This window comes from Chiloscyllium punctatum, chromosome 10, assembly GCF_047496795.1.
Source record: "Chiloscyllium punctatum isolate Juve2018m chromosome 10, sChiPun1.3, whole genome shotgun sequence".
In the NCBI taxonomy this organism is placed as follows: domain Eukaryota; kingdom Metazoa; phylum Chordata; class Chondrichthyes; order Orectolobiformes; family Hemiscylliidae; genus Chiloscyllium; species Chiloscyllium punctatum.
Window position 1 is genome coordinate 14048338 of NC_092748.1, and position 21932 is coordinate 14070269.

Below are 21932 nucleotides of genomic sequence, written 5' to 3' on the forward strand. Positions count from 1 at the left end.
CACTCTTTTAGAAACTGTGTCCCCGGTTCGTCAATCACGTTATGGCAAATTCGCTTCAATAAACTGTGTGTTATAGCAGAAATGTCTTGACACCCATGGCTCAATAGAGTGACATTCTCACAGCTGAGTCTGAAGGTTGTGGATTCAAAGCTCACCTCCAGAGATTTAAGCTTAAAATCTATGCTAACTCCCCTTTCCAATGCTGCCATACATGCCAAGTTTTAGAAGAGACATGAAACTCGAGTCCTGCTAACCACCTTGGGTAGATGTAAAGTGTTCCATTTTAAATAAAGGCTGTTGTCCACAGTATCTTGGTTGATCAGCAACCAATATCACTGAAAAATATATTCTGGTCATTATGTTGTTGCTGTTTGCGAGATTTGTCAGTGCACGTTGTCTTCTGTGTTTCATAGATTCATAGAGATGTACAGCATGGAGACAGACCTTTCTGTCCAATCTGTCCACGTCGACCAGATATCCCAACCCAATCTGGTCCCACCTGCCAGCACCCGGCCCATATCCCTCCAAACCCTTCCTATTCATATACCCATCCAAATGCCTCTTTAATGTTGCAATTATACTAGCCTCCACCACTTCCTCTGGCAGCTCATTCCATACCTGTCCCACCCTCTGCGTGAAAAAGTTGCCCCTTAGGTCTCCTTTATATCTTTCCCCTCTCACCCTAAACATATGCCCTCTAATTCTGGACTCCCCAACCCCAGGGAAAAGAAGTTTTGTCTATTTATCGTATCCATGCCCCTCATGATTTTATAAACCTCTATAAGGTCACCCCTCAGCCTCTGACGCTCTAGGGAAAACAGCCCCAGCCTGTTCAGCCTCTCCCTGTAGCTCAGATCCTCCAACCCTGGCAACATCCTTGTAAATCTTTTCTGAACCCTTTCAAGTTTCACAGCATCTTTCCAATAGGAAGGAGACCAGAATTGCGCGCACAATATTCCAACAGTGGCCTAACCAATGTCCTGTACAGCCGCAACATGACCTCCCAACTCCTGTACTCAATACTCTGACCGATAAAGGAAATCATACCCAAAGCCGCCTTCACTATCCTATCTACCTGCGACTCCACTTTCAAGGAGCTATGACCCTGCACTCCAAGGTCTCTTTGTTCAGCAACACTCCCTAGGACCTTACCATTAAGTGTATAAATCCCTTCCTTTCATTATGGCAACTTGCATTGCAAGAATTCTCTTTGTTTTCAATAGGATGTCAGAGACCGGTGGGACTGTCCTATGGGAACGCAAAGGTATGTGCCTACAGTGGTTGGTACTATTGCCACGCCTGTCATGTCGATGATGTGTTCCTGATCCCTGCTCGACTGGTTCACAACTGGGACACCGCAAAGCACAAGGTGCGTTGCTCCTTCTTGAGCTGCAACAACAACTCTCATTTATATAGCACCTTTTTAATGTAAGGACTCAAAGATATTTCCTCTGGGTTACATCGGGAGATATGGCAAGTGAGCAAAAGCTTGGAAGTGTGTGGAGGAGAGGCAGGAAGAGAGATCTAAGGAGGCAATTCCACAACGTAGTACCAAGGCATATGAAGCATAATCAGCAATGATGGAGTGGTAGCAATGCTAGGATATACGAGAGACCCATAGTGGAAGAGCATAGACCGTTCAATGGTTTATTTTCTGTACGGTTTGTTACAGTCCTAAGGATGGCTACGTTTATAGAGGGACTTGAAAACAAGGCTGAAAATTTAAAAATCGAATCTGTGCTGATTTGGGCCCTAGTGCAGGTCACTGAGAATATTGGCAATGGCTGCATGGAATCAGGACAGGCAGTACCAAATTTCATAGCAGCTTTGTTAATTCTCGAGGTGCTATTCTTATTTTCAATTTTTTTTTGCTATATATTTCCTAATTCTCTCATCAGCATTTCGTGATTTCTTTTTGATCTCTTTTGTGGAATCTGGGTATATCGGAAAGGTCAGCATTTGTGGCCCAACCCTAATTGCCCTTGAACTGCGTGTTCACCGAAACATAGAGTATAGGAGCAGATATGTTGGCCATTCAATATGGTCATGGCTGGCCATCTAACTCTGTATCTGCTCCTGCTTTCCCCCATACCTTTTGATCTCTTTAGTCCTAAGAGCTATATCTACTTCTTTCTTGAAAGTCTATGCTGTTTTGGACTCAACAGTTTCCTGTGGCAAAGAATTCCACAGGCTCCCCACTCCATTGGCGAAGAAATTCCTCCTTGACTCATCTCTGGTTATTGAACCTGGAACATCTCTAGTCTACTCTGATTTATCTCCAACTCTTCTTAAACATGCCAAGCTATCAGGAGAGTTGTACAAAATAAAAGCAAATTACTGCAGATGCTCGAATCTGAAACCTAAAGAGCAAATGCTGGAAAATCTCAGCAGGTCTGGCAGCATCTGTAAGGAGAGAAAAGAGCTGACGTTTCGAGTATAACTGACCCTTTGTCAAAGCTGAGTTGTATAGTTTCTTTTGAAAGAACATTGTATGACTTGACATCAACATTTTGAATTCATTTGGTATTGTAGTTCTGTGCTGTATCCTCTGAGAATATGAATTGGAATATTTAGTCCCATTAAGGCCAATTTTGACAGTATTAGGCAAGAACTTTCAAAAGCTGATTGGAGGCAGATGTTCGCAGGTAAAGCAACGGCTGGAAAATGGGAAGCCTTCAGAAATGAGATAACAAGAATCCAGAGAAAGTATGTTCCTATCAGGGTGAAAGGGAAGGCTGGTAGCTATAGGGAATGCTGGATGACTAAAGAAATTGAGGGTTTGGTTAAGAAAAAGAAGGAATCATATGTCAGGTATAGACAGGATAGATCGAGTAAATCCTTAGAGTATAAAGAAAGTAGGAGTATACTTAAGAGGGAAATCAGGAGGGCAAAAAGGGGACATGAGATAGCATTGGCAAATAGAATTAAGGAGAATCCAAAGGGTTTTTACAAATATATTAGGATAAAAGGGTAACTAGGGAGAGAATAGGGCCCCTCTAAGATCAGCAAGGCGGTCTTTGTGTGGAGCCACAGAAAATGGGGGAGATACTAAATGACTATTTTGCATCAGTATTTACTGTGGAAAAGGATATGGAAGATATAGACTGTAGGGAAATAGATGGTGACATCTTGCAAAATGTCCAAATTACAGAGGAGGAAGTGCTGGATGTCTTGAAATGGTTAAAGGTGGATAAATCCCCAGGATCTGATCAGGTGTACCCGAGAACTCTGTGGGAAGCTAGAGAAGTGATTGCTGGGCCTCTTGCTGAGATATTTGTATCATCGATAGTCACAGGTGAGGTGCCGGAAGACTGGAGGTTGGCAAACGTGGCGCCACTGTTTAAGAAGGGCGGTAAAGACAAGCCAGGGAACTATAGACCGGTGGGCAAGTTGTTGGAGGGAATCCTGAGGGACAGGATGTACATGTATTTGGAAAGGCAAGGACTGATTCGGAATACTCAACATGGCTTTGTGCGTGGGAAATCATGTCTCACAAATTTGATCGAGTCTTTTGAAGAAGTAACAGAGACGATTGATGAGGGCAGAGCAGTTGATGCAATCTATATGGACTTCAGTAAGGCATTCGACAAGGTTCCCCATGGGAGACTGATTAGCAAGGTTAGATCTCATGGAAGGAGAAAGTGAGAAAGACAGGGAGAACTAGCCATTTGGATACAGAATTGGCTCAAAGGTAGAAGACAGAGGGTGGTGGTGGAGGGTTGTTTTACAGACTGGAGGCCTGTGACCAGTGGAGTGCCACAAGGATTGGTGCTGGGTCCTCTACTTTTTGTCATTTACAGAAATGATTTGGATGCGAGCATAAGAGGTACAGTTAGTAAGTTTGCAGATGACACCAAAATTGGAGGTGTAGTGGACAGCGAAGAGGGTTACCTCAGATTACAATAGGATCTGGACCAGATGGGCCAATGGGCTGAGAAGTGGCAGATGGAGTTTAATTCAGATAAATGCGAGATGCTGCATTTTGGGAAAGCAAATCTTAGCAGGACTTATACACTTAATGGTAAGGTCCTAGGAAGTATTGCTGAACAAAGAGACCTTGGAGTGCAGGTTCATAACTCCTTGAAAGTGGATAGGATAGTGAAGAAGGTGTTTGGTATGCTTTCCTTTATTGGTCAGAGTACTGAGTACAGGAGTTGGGAGGTCATGTTGCGGCTGTACAGGACATTGGTTCGGTCACTGTTGGAATATTGCGTGCAATTCTGGTCTCCTTTCTATCGGAAAGATGTTGTGAACTTGAAAGGGTTCAGAAAAGATTTACAAGGATATTGCCAGGGTTGGAGGATTTGAGCTATAGGGAGAGGCTGGGGCTGTTTTCCCTAGAGCATTGAAGGCTGAGAAGGAAAAAATATAAGAGACCTAAGGGACAACTTTTTCACGCAGAGGGTGGTACGTGTATGGAATGAGCTGCCAGAGGATGTGGTGGAGGGGAGGCTGGTACAATTGCAACATTTGAGAGGCATTTGGATGGGTATACAAATAGGAAGGGTTTGGAGGGATATGGGCCGGGTGCTGGCAGGTGGAACTAGATTGGTTTGGAATATCTGTTCGGCATGGATAGGTTGGACCGAAGGGTCTGTTTCCATGCTGTACATCTCTTTGACAGTCCTTCCATTCCTTTTAATTGTAATTAAAAATTTGTTTCTTCATGGCCATTGGGTGATGCTAATATTCATGGCCAATATTTGTTGCCCATCCTTAAACACCCTTGAAGCGAGTGGTATGCTGGACCACTTGAGAGGACAATTAAGAGTCAACCACATGGTTGTAAGTCTGGAATCATATGTAAGTCATACCAGATAAGGTTGGCAGATTTCCTTCCCTGAAGGATGGTCGTGAACCAATTGGGTTTGCACAACAAACGATCATCATTGTCAAAGTTACCATTACTGAAGGAGAAAGTGAGGACTGCAGATGCTGGAGATCAGAGTTGAGAGTGTGGTGCTGGAAAAGCACAGCAAGTCAGGCAGCATCCGAGGAGCAGGAGAGTTGACGTTTCTGGCATAAGCCCTTTCTGATGAAGGGCTTGTGCCCGAAATGTCGATTCTTCTGCTCCTCGGATGCTGCCTTACCATTAGTGAAACTAGTTTTCAGTTCCATATTTTCGTGACTGAATTTAAATGTTGCCACTTGCTATGGTAGGATTAGAACCCATGTCCCCAGAGTATTAGTTTGTGCCTCTGGATTACTAGATTTTTCTGCTTATTCATTCATAGGTTGTGGGTGTTGCCTGCTAGGCCAGCATTTGCTGCCCATTCCTAATTGCTACCACTTTGAACCATAGCAAATCACTCAGTTGTAAATGCAAGGTAATTTCAGAGGACATTTAAGAATCAGTTAATTTGCTGAGAGTCTCGACCAGACCAGGTAATGAAAGCAGTGAAATAGATGGGTTTTACAGCATTCAACGTGGTTTCATGGCCACCATTATTAATCTAGTTTTATAATTCAACATTTATGAATTGAATTCAAATTTCACTTTCTGCTATTAGCCTGGGGGTCTGTATGATTAGTCCAGTGACCGTACCTCTGCCCCACTGGCTTTGCAGATATTTCATTGATGTGAAATAATGAGAATGCAAAGCTAAGACTCCGGACTTCTGTGCTGTGCAGCTATCCAGGAGAATTGGGTTTCAAAATAAGATCAGTTTGTAAGAAAGAGAAAAGGTGCTTTTAGATAGCAGCAGCTTTTACAACCTCAACATCCTAAACTGCTTTGCAGCCATTTGGGTACTTTCTGAAGTCTGGCCGCTATTGGAACCTCGGAAGATCCCACAGCAGCAGTGACCAGTTTTCTTGAACATTTCTGATTGAGGGATTAGCGTGACCAGGGCATCAGGCAATTTGTTTCTGCCTCACAGGTTTTCACATACTGCATTGTAATGATGACCAGATATTCTTTTTCATTAATCGTTTTGGTTCAGGGTGACATTTTAGCCAGGTCATTATGCAGAGTTCCCCTCATCCTCTTAGCACTGCTAGGTAGCACTGTTGCCTCACAGCGCCAGAGACCCAGGTTCATTTCCCGCCTCAGGTGACTGACTGTGCGGAGTTTGCATGTCGGCGTGGGTTTCCTCCGGGTGCTCCGGTTTCCTCCCACAGTCCAAAGATGTGCAGGTCAGGTGAATTGGCCATGCTAAATTGCCCGTAAGGGGTAGAGGTAGAGGTAGAGGTATGGGTGGGTTACGCTTCGGCGGGGCGGTGTGGACTTGTTGGGCCAAGGGGCCTGTTTCCACACTGTAAGTAATCTAATCTTTTCAAGAGAATGCTTTGGAATCTTTCAAATCAACCCAGGAGGGACAAGTGGCTGAAGTTTAAGGTCCCAGCTGAAAAGTGACACTTCATGAGAGTCATACTCCCTCAGCACTGCACTGTCCACCTAAAGTATGTCCCTACCTTCCACGTGGGACTTCAAGCCAAGACCTCCTATTTAGAGGCCATAGTGCTACGCACAGAGTCTGTTGATTACAATAGAAGTTGTTTTACTTTGACTGAAACCTTCTACAATTACTGTCTCACAATTTTAAGAAAACAAATCATTGTCAAAATGTGGGTGTTGGTGGTTGGACTGGTAGGTATTTATTGCCTATTCCTAGTCATTTGAGAATTTGAAGCACTTTGATGTAACTGTATATGGTTTGTGTAGGTGCTGGGAAAGAGAATTTAAAAATTCAACTATGTTAGTGTGAGCTGGAGTCTCTCAAAGGCCTGGATGGTTTAAGGACAGCGGGTTTCATACCTCACTGGACAAGCATCAAGCAGTGGACTTATACAACAATCAGATTTTATAAACCAAATTCCAGTTCCTCAACTATGATTCAAACTTCCGTTACTTGGATTAATAGTAAAGTAACCTAAACGTTACCCGATTGTATTCTTTCTGCCACTAAGCATCTGTTTTCAAACTTCCCCTTTCTCTGTAGGTTTCAAAACAAGCGAAAGAATTCTTGGAGTACATATCCGAAGAGCCACTCATTGATATCCGGCAGGATAATCCACATCTGTACGAGCACGTGGAAGCGTTGGCCACTGTCCTCCGCTTACGGCAACAGCTCAAATCGCTGCGAGCATACCTGTTCAGCTGCAGGGCCTCCGTGGCAGAAGATTTGCGCAGAAGGTATGCTCCTCAAACCTATTCCCAGTTTTGACATGAAACTGCTTTTTAATAACTTCCTATTTCATTCAGTAGATGTGAGCATCACTGGTAAGGCCAACATGTATTGGCCAGTTTCCCTGAGAAGGTTATGGCGTGCCACGTTCTTGACCTGTTCCAGTCCATGTGGTGAAGGTACTCCTGCAATGCTGTCAGCATTTTAACTCCGCAATGAACAAGCAGTGGTATGTTTCCAAATTGGGGTTGAAGTAACTCCACAGTTACCAAGTCCCCCTTTATTTACATGGGGAGAGTCCTTGACACTGATCCAGCTCCCTCAGAGCCAGCTCTGAATGAATAGAACCTCTGACACTCCTGTTGATATCTGTCCGCCAGGGCTCCCTGATTGGAACTATTAATCTGATTCAGCTGGGCAGGGACCATCCTAGGAGCAGGAGAGTCCAAGTTCAAGCATAAGCCCTTCATCAGGAGTGAGGATTGTAGCCCAAGGGGGCTGAGAGATAAATGGGAGGGGGGAAGGTGGCTGGGAATGCGATAGGTAGGTGAAGGTGGGGGTAAAGGTGATAGGTCGGAGTGGAGGGTGGAGCGGATAAGTAGATGGAAGGTGGACAGGTAGGACAGTTCAAGAGGGCGGTGCTGAGTTGGAGGGTTGGATCTGGGAATAAGATGGGGGAAGGGGGAAATGAGGAAACTGGTGAAATCCACATTGATCCTGTGTGGTTGGAGAGTCCCAAGGAGGAAGATGAGACATTTTTCCTCTTGGCGTCGGGTGACTAGAATTTGGTGGTAGAGGAGGCCCAGGGCCTGCATGTCGTTGATGGAGTGGGAGGGGAGCTAGTGTTCAACCACAGGGCAGTGAAGTTATTTAGTGCATGTGTCCCAGAGATGTTCTCTGAAACGTTCCGCAAGTTGGTGTCCTGTCTCCCCAATGTAGAAGAGATCACATCGGGAGCAGCGGACACAGTAGATGACGTGAAAGTACAGGTAAATCTCTGTCAGATGTGGAAGGATCCTTTTGGGGCCTTGGATGGAGGTGAGGGGGTGGAGGTGTGGTGCAGGTTTTACACCTCTTGTGGTGGCAGAGGAAGGTGCCTGGAGTGGAGGGTGGGTTGGTGGTGGTGGTTGGGGTGGGGGGGGGCGGTGGCGTTGGCATTCTGTCCTTGTTGCGATTGGAGGGGTAGCATTCAAGGGAGGAGGTGCAGGAAGTGGACGGGATACGCTGGAGGGCATTGTTGACTATGTGGGAGGGGAAATTGCTATCTTTGAAGAAGGAGGCCATCTGGGATGTTCTGTGGTGGAATTTTCTTGGTAATCCAAGATGGAGGATGGGAAAAGTTTCTGGCTGTAACAGGCTGCTCCTTTTTTTTTGAGGTGTTGGAGGTGATTTCCTTAAATTCCAGGAGCAGCAATTACTGTTTTATATGCTGTTGCATTGTTTTGGAACTTTTGGAGAAAAAAAAAGTCAAAATAATGGCATTTTTAAAAGGGAGAGGGACAGACAAAGGCAGCACATATTCAGTGCAATGGCAGGGAGTGGGGGGGGGGGGGGGGGGGGGGATGTAGAGAGAGAGAAAGAAACCCACATTGCTAACTGACATAGCAGTGAGCCTGTGCAGTTACTGCCTTTGCTGTTGAATTCATGTATCGCTGGATATTGGAGTGCGTCTAGAAAAATTAAGTGAAATTCACAACTGATCTTGGAGGAGCCTGTTTGGGAGAGGTCACAGCACAGAAACAGATAAGTGAATAGTTTTGAGTGTGGCTTTGCTGCAAATCTACAATAATGAGTAGAGTGGGGTCTGTCTTGATTACGTTTTATTGAGATATGTCTCATGATTAAACATAAAGCCACAAGTATTAAGTTAGCCTGAAGCAGTGTTTTGTAGAGCACTAAGAAGGTGCTACTTTCTGGGTCAGCAGATTGGAAGAAGCGAAAATGGCCCTTAGTAGGGTGATATGCTCTTCTTGTTGGATGTGGGAGTTTAGGGAGAGTTTACGTGTTACTGAGGATTATATCTCCAATAAATGCCATTGGTTGCGAATCCTATCAGATTGAATGGATCAGTTGGAGTGACAGTTCGAGGCAATGAGGAATTTACAAGAGCAAGGGGATGGATGGATGGCAGTTATTGGAAGGGAGAAACGTCGCAGATGCAGTCACATAGATGGGTTAAATCCAGGTAAGGTAAGAGAGGTAGGCAGGAAATGTAGGAATCTTCTGTGACTATCCTATTTAAAACAAGTATGCAGTTTTGGAAAATGTAGGGGGTGATGGATTCTCAGAGGAATGTAGCACGAACAGCCAAGTTTCTGGTATCGAGACTGACTCTAATGCAACGAGGGGTACGTTAGGTTCCAAGAGATCGATTGTGTTAGGGGACTCTCTAGTCGGAGCCACAGACAGATGTTTCTGTAGCCAGCGGAGAAAATTCAGAATGGTGTTGCTTCCCTGGTGCCAGGATCAAGGACCTCTCAGAGAGGGTGCAGAATGCTCTCACGGGGGAGAGGGGCCAGCAGGAGGTCATTGTCCACATTGGAACCAACAACATAGGAAGGGAAAAGGATGAGATTCTGAAAGAAGAATATAGAGAGTAAGGCAGGAATTTAAAAAGGAAGTCCTCGAAAGTTAGTAATATCCGGATTACTCCCGGTGCTATGAGCTAGTGAGGGCAGGAATAGGAGGATAGAGCAGATGAATGCATGGCTAAGAAGCTGGTGTAAGGGAGAAGGATTCACATTTTTGGATCAGTGGAATCTCTTCTGGGGTAGACGTGATCTGTACAAGAAGGGCAGATTGCACCTAAATTGGAAGGGGACTAATATACTGGCAGGGAGATTTGCTAGATTTGCTCAGGAGGACTTAAACTAGTAAGGTTGGGAGAGGGGTGGTGGAACCCAGGGAGATAGTGAGGAAAGAGATCAATTTGAGACAGGTACAGTTGAGAACAGAAGTGAGTCAAACAGTCAGGGCAGGCAGGGACAAGGTAGGACTAATAAATTAAACTGCATTTATGTCAATGTAAGGAGCCTAACAGGGAAGGCAGATGAACTCAGGGCATGGTTAGGAACATGTGACTGGGATGTCAGCAATTAGAGCACCATGGCTCAGGGATGGGCAGGACTGGCAGCTTAATATTCCAGGATACAAGTGCTATCGGAAGGACAGAAAGGGAGGCAAGAGCAGAGGAGGAGTGGCGTTTTTGATAAGGGATTGCATTACAGCTGTACTTAGGGAGGATATTCTTGGAAATACATTCAGGAAAGTTATTTGGGTGGAACTGAGAAATAAGAAATGTATGATCACCTTTATTGGATTGTATTATAGACCCCACCCCCCTAATATTCAGAGGGAAATTGAGAAACAAATTTGTAAGGGGATCTCAGCTCTCTGTAAGAATAATAGGGTGGTTATGGTAAGGGATTTTAACTTTCCAAACATAGACTGGGACTCGAGATGAGTGTGGTGCTGGCAATACACAGCAGGTCAGGCAGCATCCAAGGACCAGGAAAATTCCTACTGTGCTTTTCCAGCATCTGCAGTACCCACTTCCGCACAGACTGGGACTCCCATAGTGTTAAGTGTATAAAAGAATATTTTCTGATTAAGTTTGTGAACGTACCTACTAGAGAAGGTGCAAAACTTGACCTAGCCTTGAGAAATAAGGCAGGGCAGGTGACTGAGGTGTCAGTGGGGGAGCACTTTGGGGCCAGCGACCATAATTCTATTAGATTAAAAATAGTGAAGGAAAAGGATAGACCAGATCTAAAAGTTGAAGTTCTAAATTAGACAAGACGGTATTAGGCAAGAACTTTCAAAAGCTGATTGGGTGCAGATGTTCACAGGTAAAGGGACAGTTGGAAAATGGGAAGCCTTCAGAAATGAGATAACAAGAATCCAGAGAAAGTATATTCCTGTCAGGGTGAAAGGAAAGGCTGGTATGTGTAGGAAATGCTGAATGACTAAAGAAATTGAGGGTTTGGTTAAGAAAAATAAGGAAGTATAGACAGGATAGATCAAATGAATCCTTAGAGTATAAAGGCAGTAGGAGTATACTTAAGAGAGAAATCAGGAGGGCCAAAAGGGGACATGAGATAACTTTGGCAAATAGAATTAAGGAGAATCCATAGGGTTTTTACAAATACATTAAAGACCCAAGGATAACTAGGGAGAGAATAGGGTACCTCAAAGATCAGCAAGGCGGCCTTTGTGTGGAGCCACAGATAATGAGGCAGATACTAAACAAGTATTTTGCATCAGTATTTACTGTGGAAAAGGACATGGAAGATATAGAATGTAGGGAAATAGATGGTGACAGCTTCAAAAATGTCCATATTAAAGAGGAGAAGTGCTGGATGTCTTGAAATGGTTAAAGGTGGATAAATCCCCAGGATCTGATCAGGTGTACCCGAGAACTCTGTGGGAAGCTAGAGAAGTGATTGCTGTGCTTCTTGCTGAGATATTTGTATCATCAATAGTCACAGGTGAGGTGCTGGAAGACTGGAGGTTGGCAAATGTGGTGCCACTGTTTAAGAAGGGCAGTAAAGACAAGCCAGGGAACTATAGACCGGTGGGCAAGTTGTTGGAGGGAATCCTGAGGAACCGGGTGTACATGTATTTGGAAAGGCAAGGACTGATTCGGGATAGTCAACATGGCTTTGTGCGTGGGAAATCATGTCTCACAAACTTGACTGAGTTTTTTGAAGAAGTAACAGAGAAGATTAATGAGGGCAGAGCAGTTGATGTGATCTATATGGACTTCAGTAAGGCATTCGACAAGGTTCCCCATGGGAGACTGATTAGCAAGGTTAGATCTCATGGAATACAGGGAGAACTAGCCATTTTGATACAGAACTGGCTCAGAGGTAGAAGACAGAGGGTGGTGGTGGAGGGTTGTTTTTCAGACTGGAGCCCTGTGACCAGTGGAGTGCCACAAGGATCGGTACAGGATCCTCTACTTTTTGTCATTTACAGAAATGATTTGGATGCGAGCATAGAGGTACAGTTAGTAAGTTTGTGGATGACACCAAAATTGGAGGTGTAGTGGACAGCAAAGAGGGTTACCTCAGATTACAATAGGATCTGGACCAGATGGGCCAATGGGCTGAGAAGTGGCAGATAGAGTTTAATTCAAATAAATGCGAGATGCTGCATTTTGGGAAAGCAAATCTTAGCAGGACTTATACATTTAATGGTAAGGTCCTAGGAAGTGTTGCTGAACAAAGAGATCTTGGAGTGCAAGTTCATAGCTCCTTGAAAGTGGATAGGATAGTGAAGAAGGTGTTTGGTATGCTTTCCTTTATTGGTCAGAGTACTGAGTACAGGAGTTGGGAGGTCATGTTGCGGCTGTACAGGACATTGGTTCGGCCACTGTTGGAATATTGCGTGCAATTCTGGTCTCCTTCCTATTGGAAAGATGTTGCGAAACTTGAAAGGGTTCAGAAAAGATTTACAAGGATGTTGCCAGGGTTGGAAGATCTGAGCTATAGGGAGAGGCTGAACAGGCTGGGGCTATTTTCCCTGGAGTGTCGGAGGTTGATGGGTGACCTTATAGAGGTTTACAAAATCATGAGGGGCATGGATAGGATAAATAGGCAAAGTCTTTTCCCTGACGTCGGGGAGTCCAGAACTAGAGGGCATAGGTTTAGGGTGAGAGGGGAAAGATATAAAAGAGACCTAAGGGGCAACTTTTTCACGCAGAGGGTGGTACGTGGATGGAATGTGCTGCCAGAGGATGTGGTGGAGACTGGTACAATCGCAACATTTAAGAGGCATTTGGGTGGGTATATGAATAGGAAGGGTTTGGAGGGATGTGTCCATCTCTATGACTCTAATACTAGGTCTTGTTTGGGGTCATAGTGTACCAACACCTCAGAGGATGATAGCTGTTTTTTCACTTCCCTGAAGTCTATGGCTTGGCTCCAGGACCTTTTCCAAGGCTGGCCCTTATTTTTAAGAGTTGATGCACAGGTGCCAGGATATGTATGAAATTTCTGTCATGGTTTACCTAGCCCAAGGAAAGACCTAAGCTCTGGTCAAAGTTTGTGAGAAAATTTGTAACTCAGGTGCTCGTTGTTGTGGTTCTGTTCGCCGAGCTGGGAATTTGTGTTGCAGACGTTTCGCCCCCTGTCTAGGTGATAGCCTCACAGCTTGGGAGCCTCCTGTGAAGCGCTTCTGTGACCTTTCCTCCGGCATTTGTAGTGGTTTGAATCTGCCACGTCCGGTTGTCAGTTCCAACTGGAGGCTCCCAAGCTGTGAGGCTATCACCTAGACAGGGGACGAAACGTCTGCAACACAAATTCCCAGCTCGGCGAACAGGACCACAACACCTCAGCTCTGGTACTAACATCGTTGTCAGGGCACCTTTGATTGCCCTCACTTTATCTTCCACTGGACGAAACCTGGTCTAGTCCACTCTGTAGCCTAAATAGATCATTGGGAGCACTTGGAACACACATTTTTCCCTTCTAAGGCGTGCGACTATCTGGGAGAAAAGTCTAAGGACCATATTCAAATTCTCTACATGCTCCTTATTGGTCTCCCCCAAATTAGTACATCATCCAGATAAATGGCAATCTGAGATAGACCTTGTAAAATGTTCTCCATTGTCCACTGAAAAATTGCACAGACTGACGATACCCCAAATGGTGGTCTCCTATATTGGCACAAACCCTAATGGATATTAATTATAATATACCTCTGGGAATCCTCATCTATCTGCAATTGCCATATGCATGGGTCATGTTCAGCTTTGTGACCCCACCCCCGGCCCCCCCCCCCGCCCCCAAATCCTCCATGTGAGGGACTGGGTATTTATCCAGCTGTGAAAAGCAGTTTACAGTTTGTTTCAAATCCCCACAAAGGCTTCACATTCAGTATGACTGGTGCTGCCCAATGCACAAACTGGACAGGGTTTGATCATTCTTCTGCTTCCCCGCCTCCTGATTTCTGCCCCTGGTTTTGTCCGTAAAGTAAATGGCACTGGGCGGGCCTTGCAGAATCATGGAATTGCTTCCTGCCAACATGCAAGGTGGCCTTGGCTCCCCTGATAGTCCTGAGACCTTCCTGAAAAACCCCATAAAGCTGGGTCCAAGCCTTTTTGCTGCAATCAGTGGTAACCAGCTGCTTCTCATATGAGACTGGAACCAAAGTTGTACGCTTAAGGGTTCCCCAATGTAGGTTCTCAGTCTGGCTGAGGTCTTGTGCAAACTTGAAAGGTTAGAGTCCAAAGTGAATTTTGTTAAAGACGGTTCTGCAATCGCTGAAACAGGTGCATTTTTTTTTCTCTCCTGTTTATTTTTTTAAAATTTTTTAATTCCCCACACTACTGCCTATCAGTGGTAGTGCTTATATTTTCCCCAGCACCCATGATGTTTATGTGCAAGTGTGAGACACAGTGAGAGACAACAGGGGTACAACTCTTTATTCATTTTCCACTACCAGGAAGAAAGGAAACGTCCGAGTGGCCAATGACAAGCAGTGCCCTTCTCAAAGGGCAATGCTGCATTATCAAAAAGAGAAGGGAAGGGAGGGATTAAATCAAAATAGAGTTGGTGGGGGGGTGGAAGAAAACACTCCACTCCCTGCAGTGCCCACCTCTCCCTGAAAACCTCAAGGGTGTTGGTACTCACTGTGTGTGCTCCTTCTCCAGGGATACCCGGGCACAGACATAACCACAGAAAAGGGGCAGGCAATCAGCCCTAACAACCCCTCCACAGCCCGCTGCCACAACCCGTTTATGGCCAGGTCCAGGAGCAGACCCACAAGGAGGTCCTCAGACCTACCCTTCCCACCCTCTGCACCGGCTGTCCAAAAATCAGGAACGTGGGGACTGAAGTGCAACCAAAAGCAGAGGTGAAGGTTTTTAAGAAAATCAAAAAGAGAGTGCAAAAGCCCACACCCAAATATACATGGCCCACAGACTTCACAGCATCACAGAACAAGCAGTTGGGCTGGGAGTCTGTGAACCACCGCAAACTGCGGTTGCAGGGGACTGCTGCATGCAACGCCCTCCGCCCCAGATGGAACAGGTGTATTGGTATTGACCTCCATGAGAACCAGGTGACCATTTAACCAGATGTTTATTGTGATCGGTTTTGATTGGATGTTGCTAAGCAATTTAATTGTTCCAAACCAGATGGAGGTGGGCTTTCTAGGTTGTGCATTCTCCTGAATACCCGTGTATGAGCTATTTTACTCAATTTAGGTCTAATGGGACTCTTATTACGCTCTTAAGTGCACATACTGGCAGAACCTGCAATGGCCGACTGGCCTGGATCCTGAAGAACATTTTAACTGTTTGGCTGAGGTTTGACTTTATTTTTTGGGTTTTGCTGTGGGCTGAGTCCCTCTGTTCAGGATATGTCCTGAGTGAGGCTCTGCAATTGCCTTCACTCAAGTTCTGTTCCCTTAGTTCTGTAGGACTGGCGAGGGTATTCATTTCCATTAGAATACCCTGTAACTCATATACTCCACTTGCTGCATTTTCCAATGATAAAGCCAGTTATGGTGTCTGTTTTGAAATCCAGTTGGGCCTCAGCTAATTAGCACTTTTGTATGGTTACATGATTAATTCCACAGACCAAACAGTCTCCCAGCGTCTCACTTGGGGTTTACCCCAAGTCGTATGCCTCTGCCAGTGATCTTAACCTTGTCAAAAATCCCAATATGATTCACCAGGTTCACAAACTGTCGAGTAAAACAGATAGCATCTTAGAGTTAGAGCAGGCTCGAAGCTTTAATGTTCCTCAGCTAAATCCGTCAAAGGTTTTAGTGTGTGGTGCCTCTTGGAAAGTTAGGCTTCTAATAACCAAAAAAGCTGCAGGTCCACATGCTGTCAGGAGAATTACTCATTACTTTTTGTCTGACCCAATGTCATTTGCCTGGGAAAAAAATAACACTGTCTTCCCACATACTGGGCCCAGTCTTTGATGGATGGATAGAATGATTATCCAAACGAGATGGGCGGGCATTATTTCGTTCAGATCATGGATTATTCAGTTAATCGATTAAATGCCTTTCCTCTGGGGCTTGGAGTTTTTCAAGTCTGCTTCCCGTTTAGGAGATGCAGAAGCGCACAGTCCACGAGCCCTCACCCCTGCCAACTCCACCTCCTGCACCCCCTACCCCTGCCCCATCCAACACCACCCCCGCTCCCCCAAAACCACCCCAGTCCAACACCGCCCACCCCCCCACCTGCCCCCAACCCCATCTAAAAACGCCTCCACCCACCCACCCCCATCCCTCTCCCTGTCCAGCACTGCCCTCCTCACCCTGTCCAACACTGTCCCCACCCCCTCTCTGAGGCAGCCAGACTGGACACCACAAGGTGGCACAGTGGTTAGCACTGCTGCCTTACAGCACCAGAGACCCGGGTTCAATTCCCGCCTTGGGCGACTGACTGTGTGGAGTTTGCACATTCTCCCCGTGTCTGTGTGGGTTTCCTCCGGGTGCTCCGGTTTCCTCCCACAGTCCAAAAATGTGCAGGTTAGGTGAATTGGCCATGCTAAATTGCCCCTAGTGTTAGGTGAAGGGGTAAATGTAGGGGAATGGGTCTGGGTGAGCTGCCCTTCGGAGGGTTGGTGTGACTTGTTGGGCCGAAGGGCCTGTTTCCACACTGTAAGTAATCTAAACAAGACTGCTGTTGGTGGTGCCTTTGTGGGGTATGTGTCCAAATAGAGCGTGTACACACACACACACCCCCGATTATCTTGGCGGGGGGGGGGGGGCGGTATGGGTATACCCTTCCATAGGACCGCAGTGCAAGTGTGGTGAGAGAGGGTTGGAGGTCAGTTATTTGGAGATGTTTACAGTGATTAAACAGGCACTAAAAGACTTTTGGAAACACGTCTTTAATGTTTTTATTGGGACCTCAAAATCTCCTTTGGATAATCGAGGTTCCTCTGTTCTAGAAATCCTTACACCTTTTCAGAGACAATTGTTGCGAGTGACTCTGTTCAGGGGTGTGTTTTTCTCTCTACACAACTGAAATATCTCCACCAAGTCACCTTTGTATTTACCTGTGTATAATACGTGACACTGACCCAGCTAGCACGGAGCCAGCTCTCCATGTAGACAGAATCTCTGCCGTTCCTCTTTCTTTTTCTTTGTCATTTTTTTTGTGCAGGTGTTGGATGCAGTGAAAAACAGCAAGTGTGTAAATCTTTATTTATATTCCACCACCAGGAAGAGAGGAAGCACCCGAGTAACCAGTCACCAGCAGTGCCCTTCTCAGAGGGCACTGCTGCATGATCAAACAGTGAAGGGGATGGCAGGGATTAGATTAAAATAGAGTTGAAGGAGGAAATAAAACACTCCACTCCCTGCGGTGCCCACCTTTCCCTGAAAATCTCGAGTGTGTTGGTGGACACCATGTGCTCCTTCTCCAGGGGCAACCACTCCTTGTTTTTTTAAAAAAGTGGAGAGTCCTTTGCTCTCAGATCCAGTTCCCTCAGAGTCTGCAGGATATTTAACACCCAGTTCTCTTTTTCTCTTTAAGAAAAGCCAGAAAACAATCACAATAAACAACGAAGAAAACCAAAAATTCAGAATAAACCTCTCCTCCATAGGAAGACACCAACAACAGTAAATAAGCTACACTGACTGTGTGTTGTCGTCTCCTCAGGACAAAAAGTGGAGAGTCTTTCACTCTCACTGATCCAGCTTTGTCAGAGCCAGCTATCAGAGGGAACACAGCCTCTGGCACTCTTTTTTTTTCCTCTTTTGTTTCCTTTTTCTCAGTGAATAGAACCCTTGATCCTCCTGTTTCTTTTTTTGTGTGTGCAGGTGTCAGACACAGTGAAAAGGAAGTGTGTAAACCTTTATTTATGTTCCACCACCAGGAAGAGAGGAAACACCTGAGTGGTCAGTGACCAGCAGTGCCCTTCTCTGAGGGCAATGCTGTGTGATCAAACAGTGAAGGGGAGGGCAGGGACTAAATCAAAATAGAGTTGGGGGGGAAATGATGCACTCCACTCCCTGCGGTGCCCACCTCTCCCTGAACAACTCCAGGGTGTTGGTGGACACCGTGTGCTCCTTTTCCAGGGACAACCACTTCTGTTTATATCGGTCAGCCAGGGTACCCTGACTGGATCAAGTTAACAGTCCCAGTCAGAAAACTCCCATTCTGAAATCCACCTTGCTCACCTTGTTCCAATCACAACAACCACAATGTCTTTTCTCAGCAATACTTAATTATAAAATGTAGTTATATGTATATAGAGTCATAGAGATGTACAGCACGGAAGCTGCCCTTCAGTCCAACCCGTCCATGCCGACCAGATGTCCCAACCCAATCTAGTCCCACCCAGCCCATACCCCTCCAAACCATTCCTATTCATATACCCATCAGATGCCTCTTAAATGTTGCAATTGTACCAGCCTCCACCACTTCTGCTGGCGGCTCATTCCATACACATACCACCCTCTGTGTGAAAATGTTGCCCCTTAGGTCTCTTTTATATCTTTTTCCCCTCACCCTAAACCTATGCCCTCTAGTTCTGGATTCTAACCCCCCAAGACTTTGTCCCTCATGATTTTGTAAACCTATATAAGGTCACCCCTCAGCCTCCGACACTCCAGGGAAAACAGCCCTAGCATATTCAACCCCTCCCTATAGCTCAAGTCCTCCAACCCTGGCAAAATCCTTGTAAATCCTTTCTGAACCCTTTCATGTTTCACAACATCTTTCTGATATGAAGGAGACCAGAATTGCACGCAATATTCTAACAGTGGCCTAACCAATGTCTTGTACAGCCGCAACATGACCTCCCAACTCCTATACTCAATACTCTGACCAATAAAGGAAAGCATACCAAACACCGCCTTCATTGTCCTATCTACCTACGACTCCACTTTCTAGGAGCTATGAACCTGCACTTCAATGTTTCTTTGTTCAGCAACACTCCCTAGGACCTTACCATTCAGTGTATAAGTCCTGCTAAGATTTGCTTTCCCAAAATGCAGCACCTCACATTTCTCTAAATTAAACTCCATCTGCCACTTCTCAGCCCATGGGCCCATCTCATCAAGGTCCCATTGTACTCTGAAATACCCTTCTTTGCTGTCCACTATATCTCCAATTTTAGTATCATCTGCAAACTCACTAACTATATCTCTTATGTTCACATCCAAATCATTTAGATAAATGACAAAAAGTAGTGGACCCAGCACCGATCCTTGTGGCATTCCACTGGTCACAGGCCTCCAGTCTGAAAAACAACCCTCCACCACCACCCTCTGTCTTCTACCTTTGAGCCAGTTCTGTATCCAAATGTCTTGTTCTTCCTGTAGTCCATGAGATCTAAGCTTGCTAACCAGTCTCCATGGAAAACCTTGTCGAACGCCTTACTGAAGTCCATATAGATCACATCTACCGTTCTGCCCTCATCAATCCTCTTTGTTGCTTCAAAAAATTCAGTCAAGATTGTGAGACATGATTTCCCACGCACAAAGCCATGTTGACTATCCCTAATCAGCCCTTGCCTTTCCAAATACGTGTACATCCTGTCCCTCAGGATTCCCTTCAACAACTTGCCCACCACTAACGTCAGGCTCACCGGTCTATAGTTCCCTGGCTTGTCCTTACCACCCTTCTTAAACAGTGGCACCACGTTTGCCAACCTCCAGTCTTCCGGCACCTCACCTGTGACTATCGATGAAACAAATACCTCAGCAAGAGGCCCAGCAATCACTTCTCTAGCTTCCCACAGGGTTCTCGGGTACACATGATCAGGTCCTGGGGAATTATCCACTTTTATGTGTGTCAAGACATCCAGCACTCCCTCCTCTGTAATATGGACATTTTTCAAGCTGTCACCATCTATTTCCCTACATTCTATTTCTTCCATATTTTTATAAATGTTTTATTTAATCTACCTTCTTGATATGTTTCTCTCTGCGTGTAAGGATTGAAGGTGTGGCATACACAGTGACTCCTTTGAAGTATTTCTAACTTCCTTTTCATCAACATTTGTTGTGCCTTTTATGTTCCACTTAGTGCCTCCGAAGGAGGGACAGAGGGATTGAAAGAAGGAATTGTAGTGTAGGGCCTAGGCAGCTGAGAGCTATGTTTTTGAGTTCAGGGATCGATGCAAAACTAAAATTGGAGGAATACAGGTGTCTCGGAGGTTTGTGGAGTTGAAGCAGGTTAGGGGGACAGTGAGGAGCAAGAATGTGGATGGAATTCAATACAAGAATGGATTTTAAAAAATTGACAGTTGCTGGGCGAGAAACCAACGTCAGTCAGCTAAGCACAGGGATAATATGGAAACTAGACTTAGCATTAGTTAGAAAACAGCAATGTGTGTTTTTGATAAGCTGAACTATACTAAAGGTAGAATGATGTAGGTTGGTCAGGAGCGAGATGGTGGAGATGTAAGGGCCTGGGTAAAGTTTGTGTAACAGATGAGCTGGAGACTGTAGCACCAGCGTTTTAAGCCAGTCTCCCAGGCAAGGTGTTGCGGTGTGCCGGGTGTCTCTGTAGTACTGCTGTGCTGCGCAGTATTATATGGCAAGCCAATTGCAGTACAAGGCAATCAACTTGCACTTGTTTTGAGCTTGTGTTAGGCTGCTCAGTGAGGCCACTCGAACCAGTGAAAGAGCTTTCACACTTCAGAAACGCGGCTCCACTCTGAAAACCATATGCCTTACAAAAAGGGTTAATCAAAAAGCTATTTGTCAGTTGAGGCATAAAACTGAAAGCATTTCTTTCGTGATTAGAAGATGCTTTGGATCCAGTGAAGTTCTTTTCAGGTGTAACCACAGTACTGTAATGTGGAAAATGTAATGGTGTGTTTCCATAAGTAGCAATGATAAATGTCCGAACCATCTTCGTGAATGTGTGTGGTAGAGAATTCCAAAAGACTGTGGAGTCCAAGTCATAGAACATAGAAAAGTACAGCACAGAACAGGCCCTTAGGTCCACGATGTTGTGGCGAGGTTTAATTCTAATGTAAAATATAATAACAACCTACGCGTCCCTCAACTCACTGCTCTCCATGTGCACGTCCAGCAGTTGCTTAAATGTCCCCATGACTCTACTTCCACCACCACCACCACTTGCAACACATTCCATGCATTCACAACCCTCTGCGTAAAGAACCTATCTCTGATGTCTCCTCTATACCTTTCTCCGAAGATCTTAAAACTATGACTCCTCGTATCAGTCAATCCTGCCCCTGGGGAAAAGTCTCCGGCTGTTAACTGTATCTATTCCTGTCATTATCTTGTTTACCTCGATCAGGTCTCCTCTCTTCCCCCTCTCCAGAGAGAAAAGTCCGAGCTTATTCAACCTTTCTTCATAAGACAAGCCGTCCAGACCAGGCAGCATCCTGGTAAAGCTCCTTGGCACTCTTTCCAAACCCTCTATATCTTTCCTATAGTAGGGAATATATCCAAGAAAAAGATTTTTTTTAGATTTTAAAGGCATTCAGGATTATGAAAATAAAGCAAGATTATAACATTGAGATCGAGGAATCAGCCATGATTGTATTGAATGGTGAGACCGGCTTAGATGGAGCCGATGGCATTCTCCTGTTCCTGTGTCTGTTTTTCCGTCTGTTTATATCAATGGTGGGCGAGAGATAAATATTGGCCAGGACAAGGGGAAGAACAACTTTACTGCTCTTCATGCAATGCACATTAGAATCCTTAATGTCCAAGTGGGTGAAAAGACCAAGCTTCAGTTTATCCTCTCCTCCATCAGTGCAGCCTTCCCTCAGTACAGCACTCAAATTTCAGTCCAGAGTGCGCACTTGAGTTTCTGGAGCGAGACTTGAATTCACAATCTTCTGAATCAGAAGT

General features: G+C 45.3%; 1 protein-coding gene across 5 annotated transcripts in view; it reads left to right on the forward strand.

Annotated features, from left to right (window-relative positions):
• plekhm3 (pleckstrin homology domain containing, family M, member 3) overlaps positions 1-21932 on the forward strand; it is a 117971-nt gene that overhangs the window by 59298 nt on the left and 36741 nt on the right. For all 5 annotated transcript variants that reach the window (XM_072578567.1, XM_072578571.1, XM_072578572.1 and 2 more), the window contains exons 4-5: positions 1224-1369; positions 6942-7135. In XM_072578567.1, coding sequence (XP_072434668.1) covers positions 1224-1369; positions 6942-7135 — 340 coding nt within the window. The remainder of the gene's footprint in view (positions 1-1223; positions 1370-6941; positions 7136-21932) is intronic.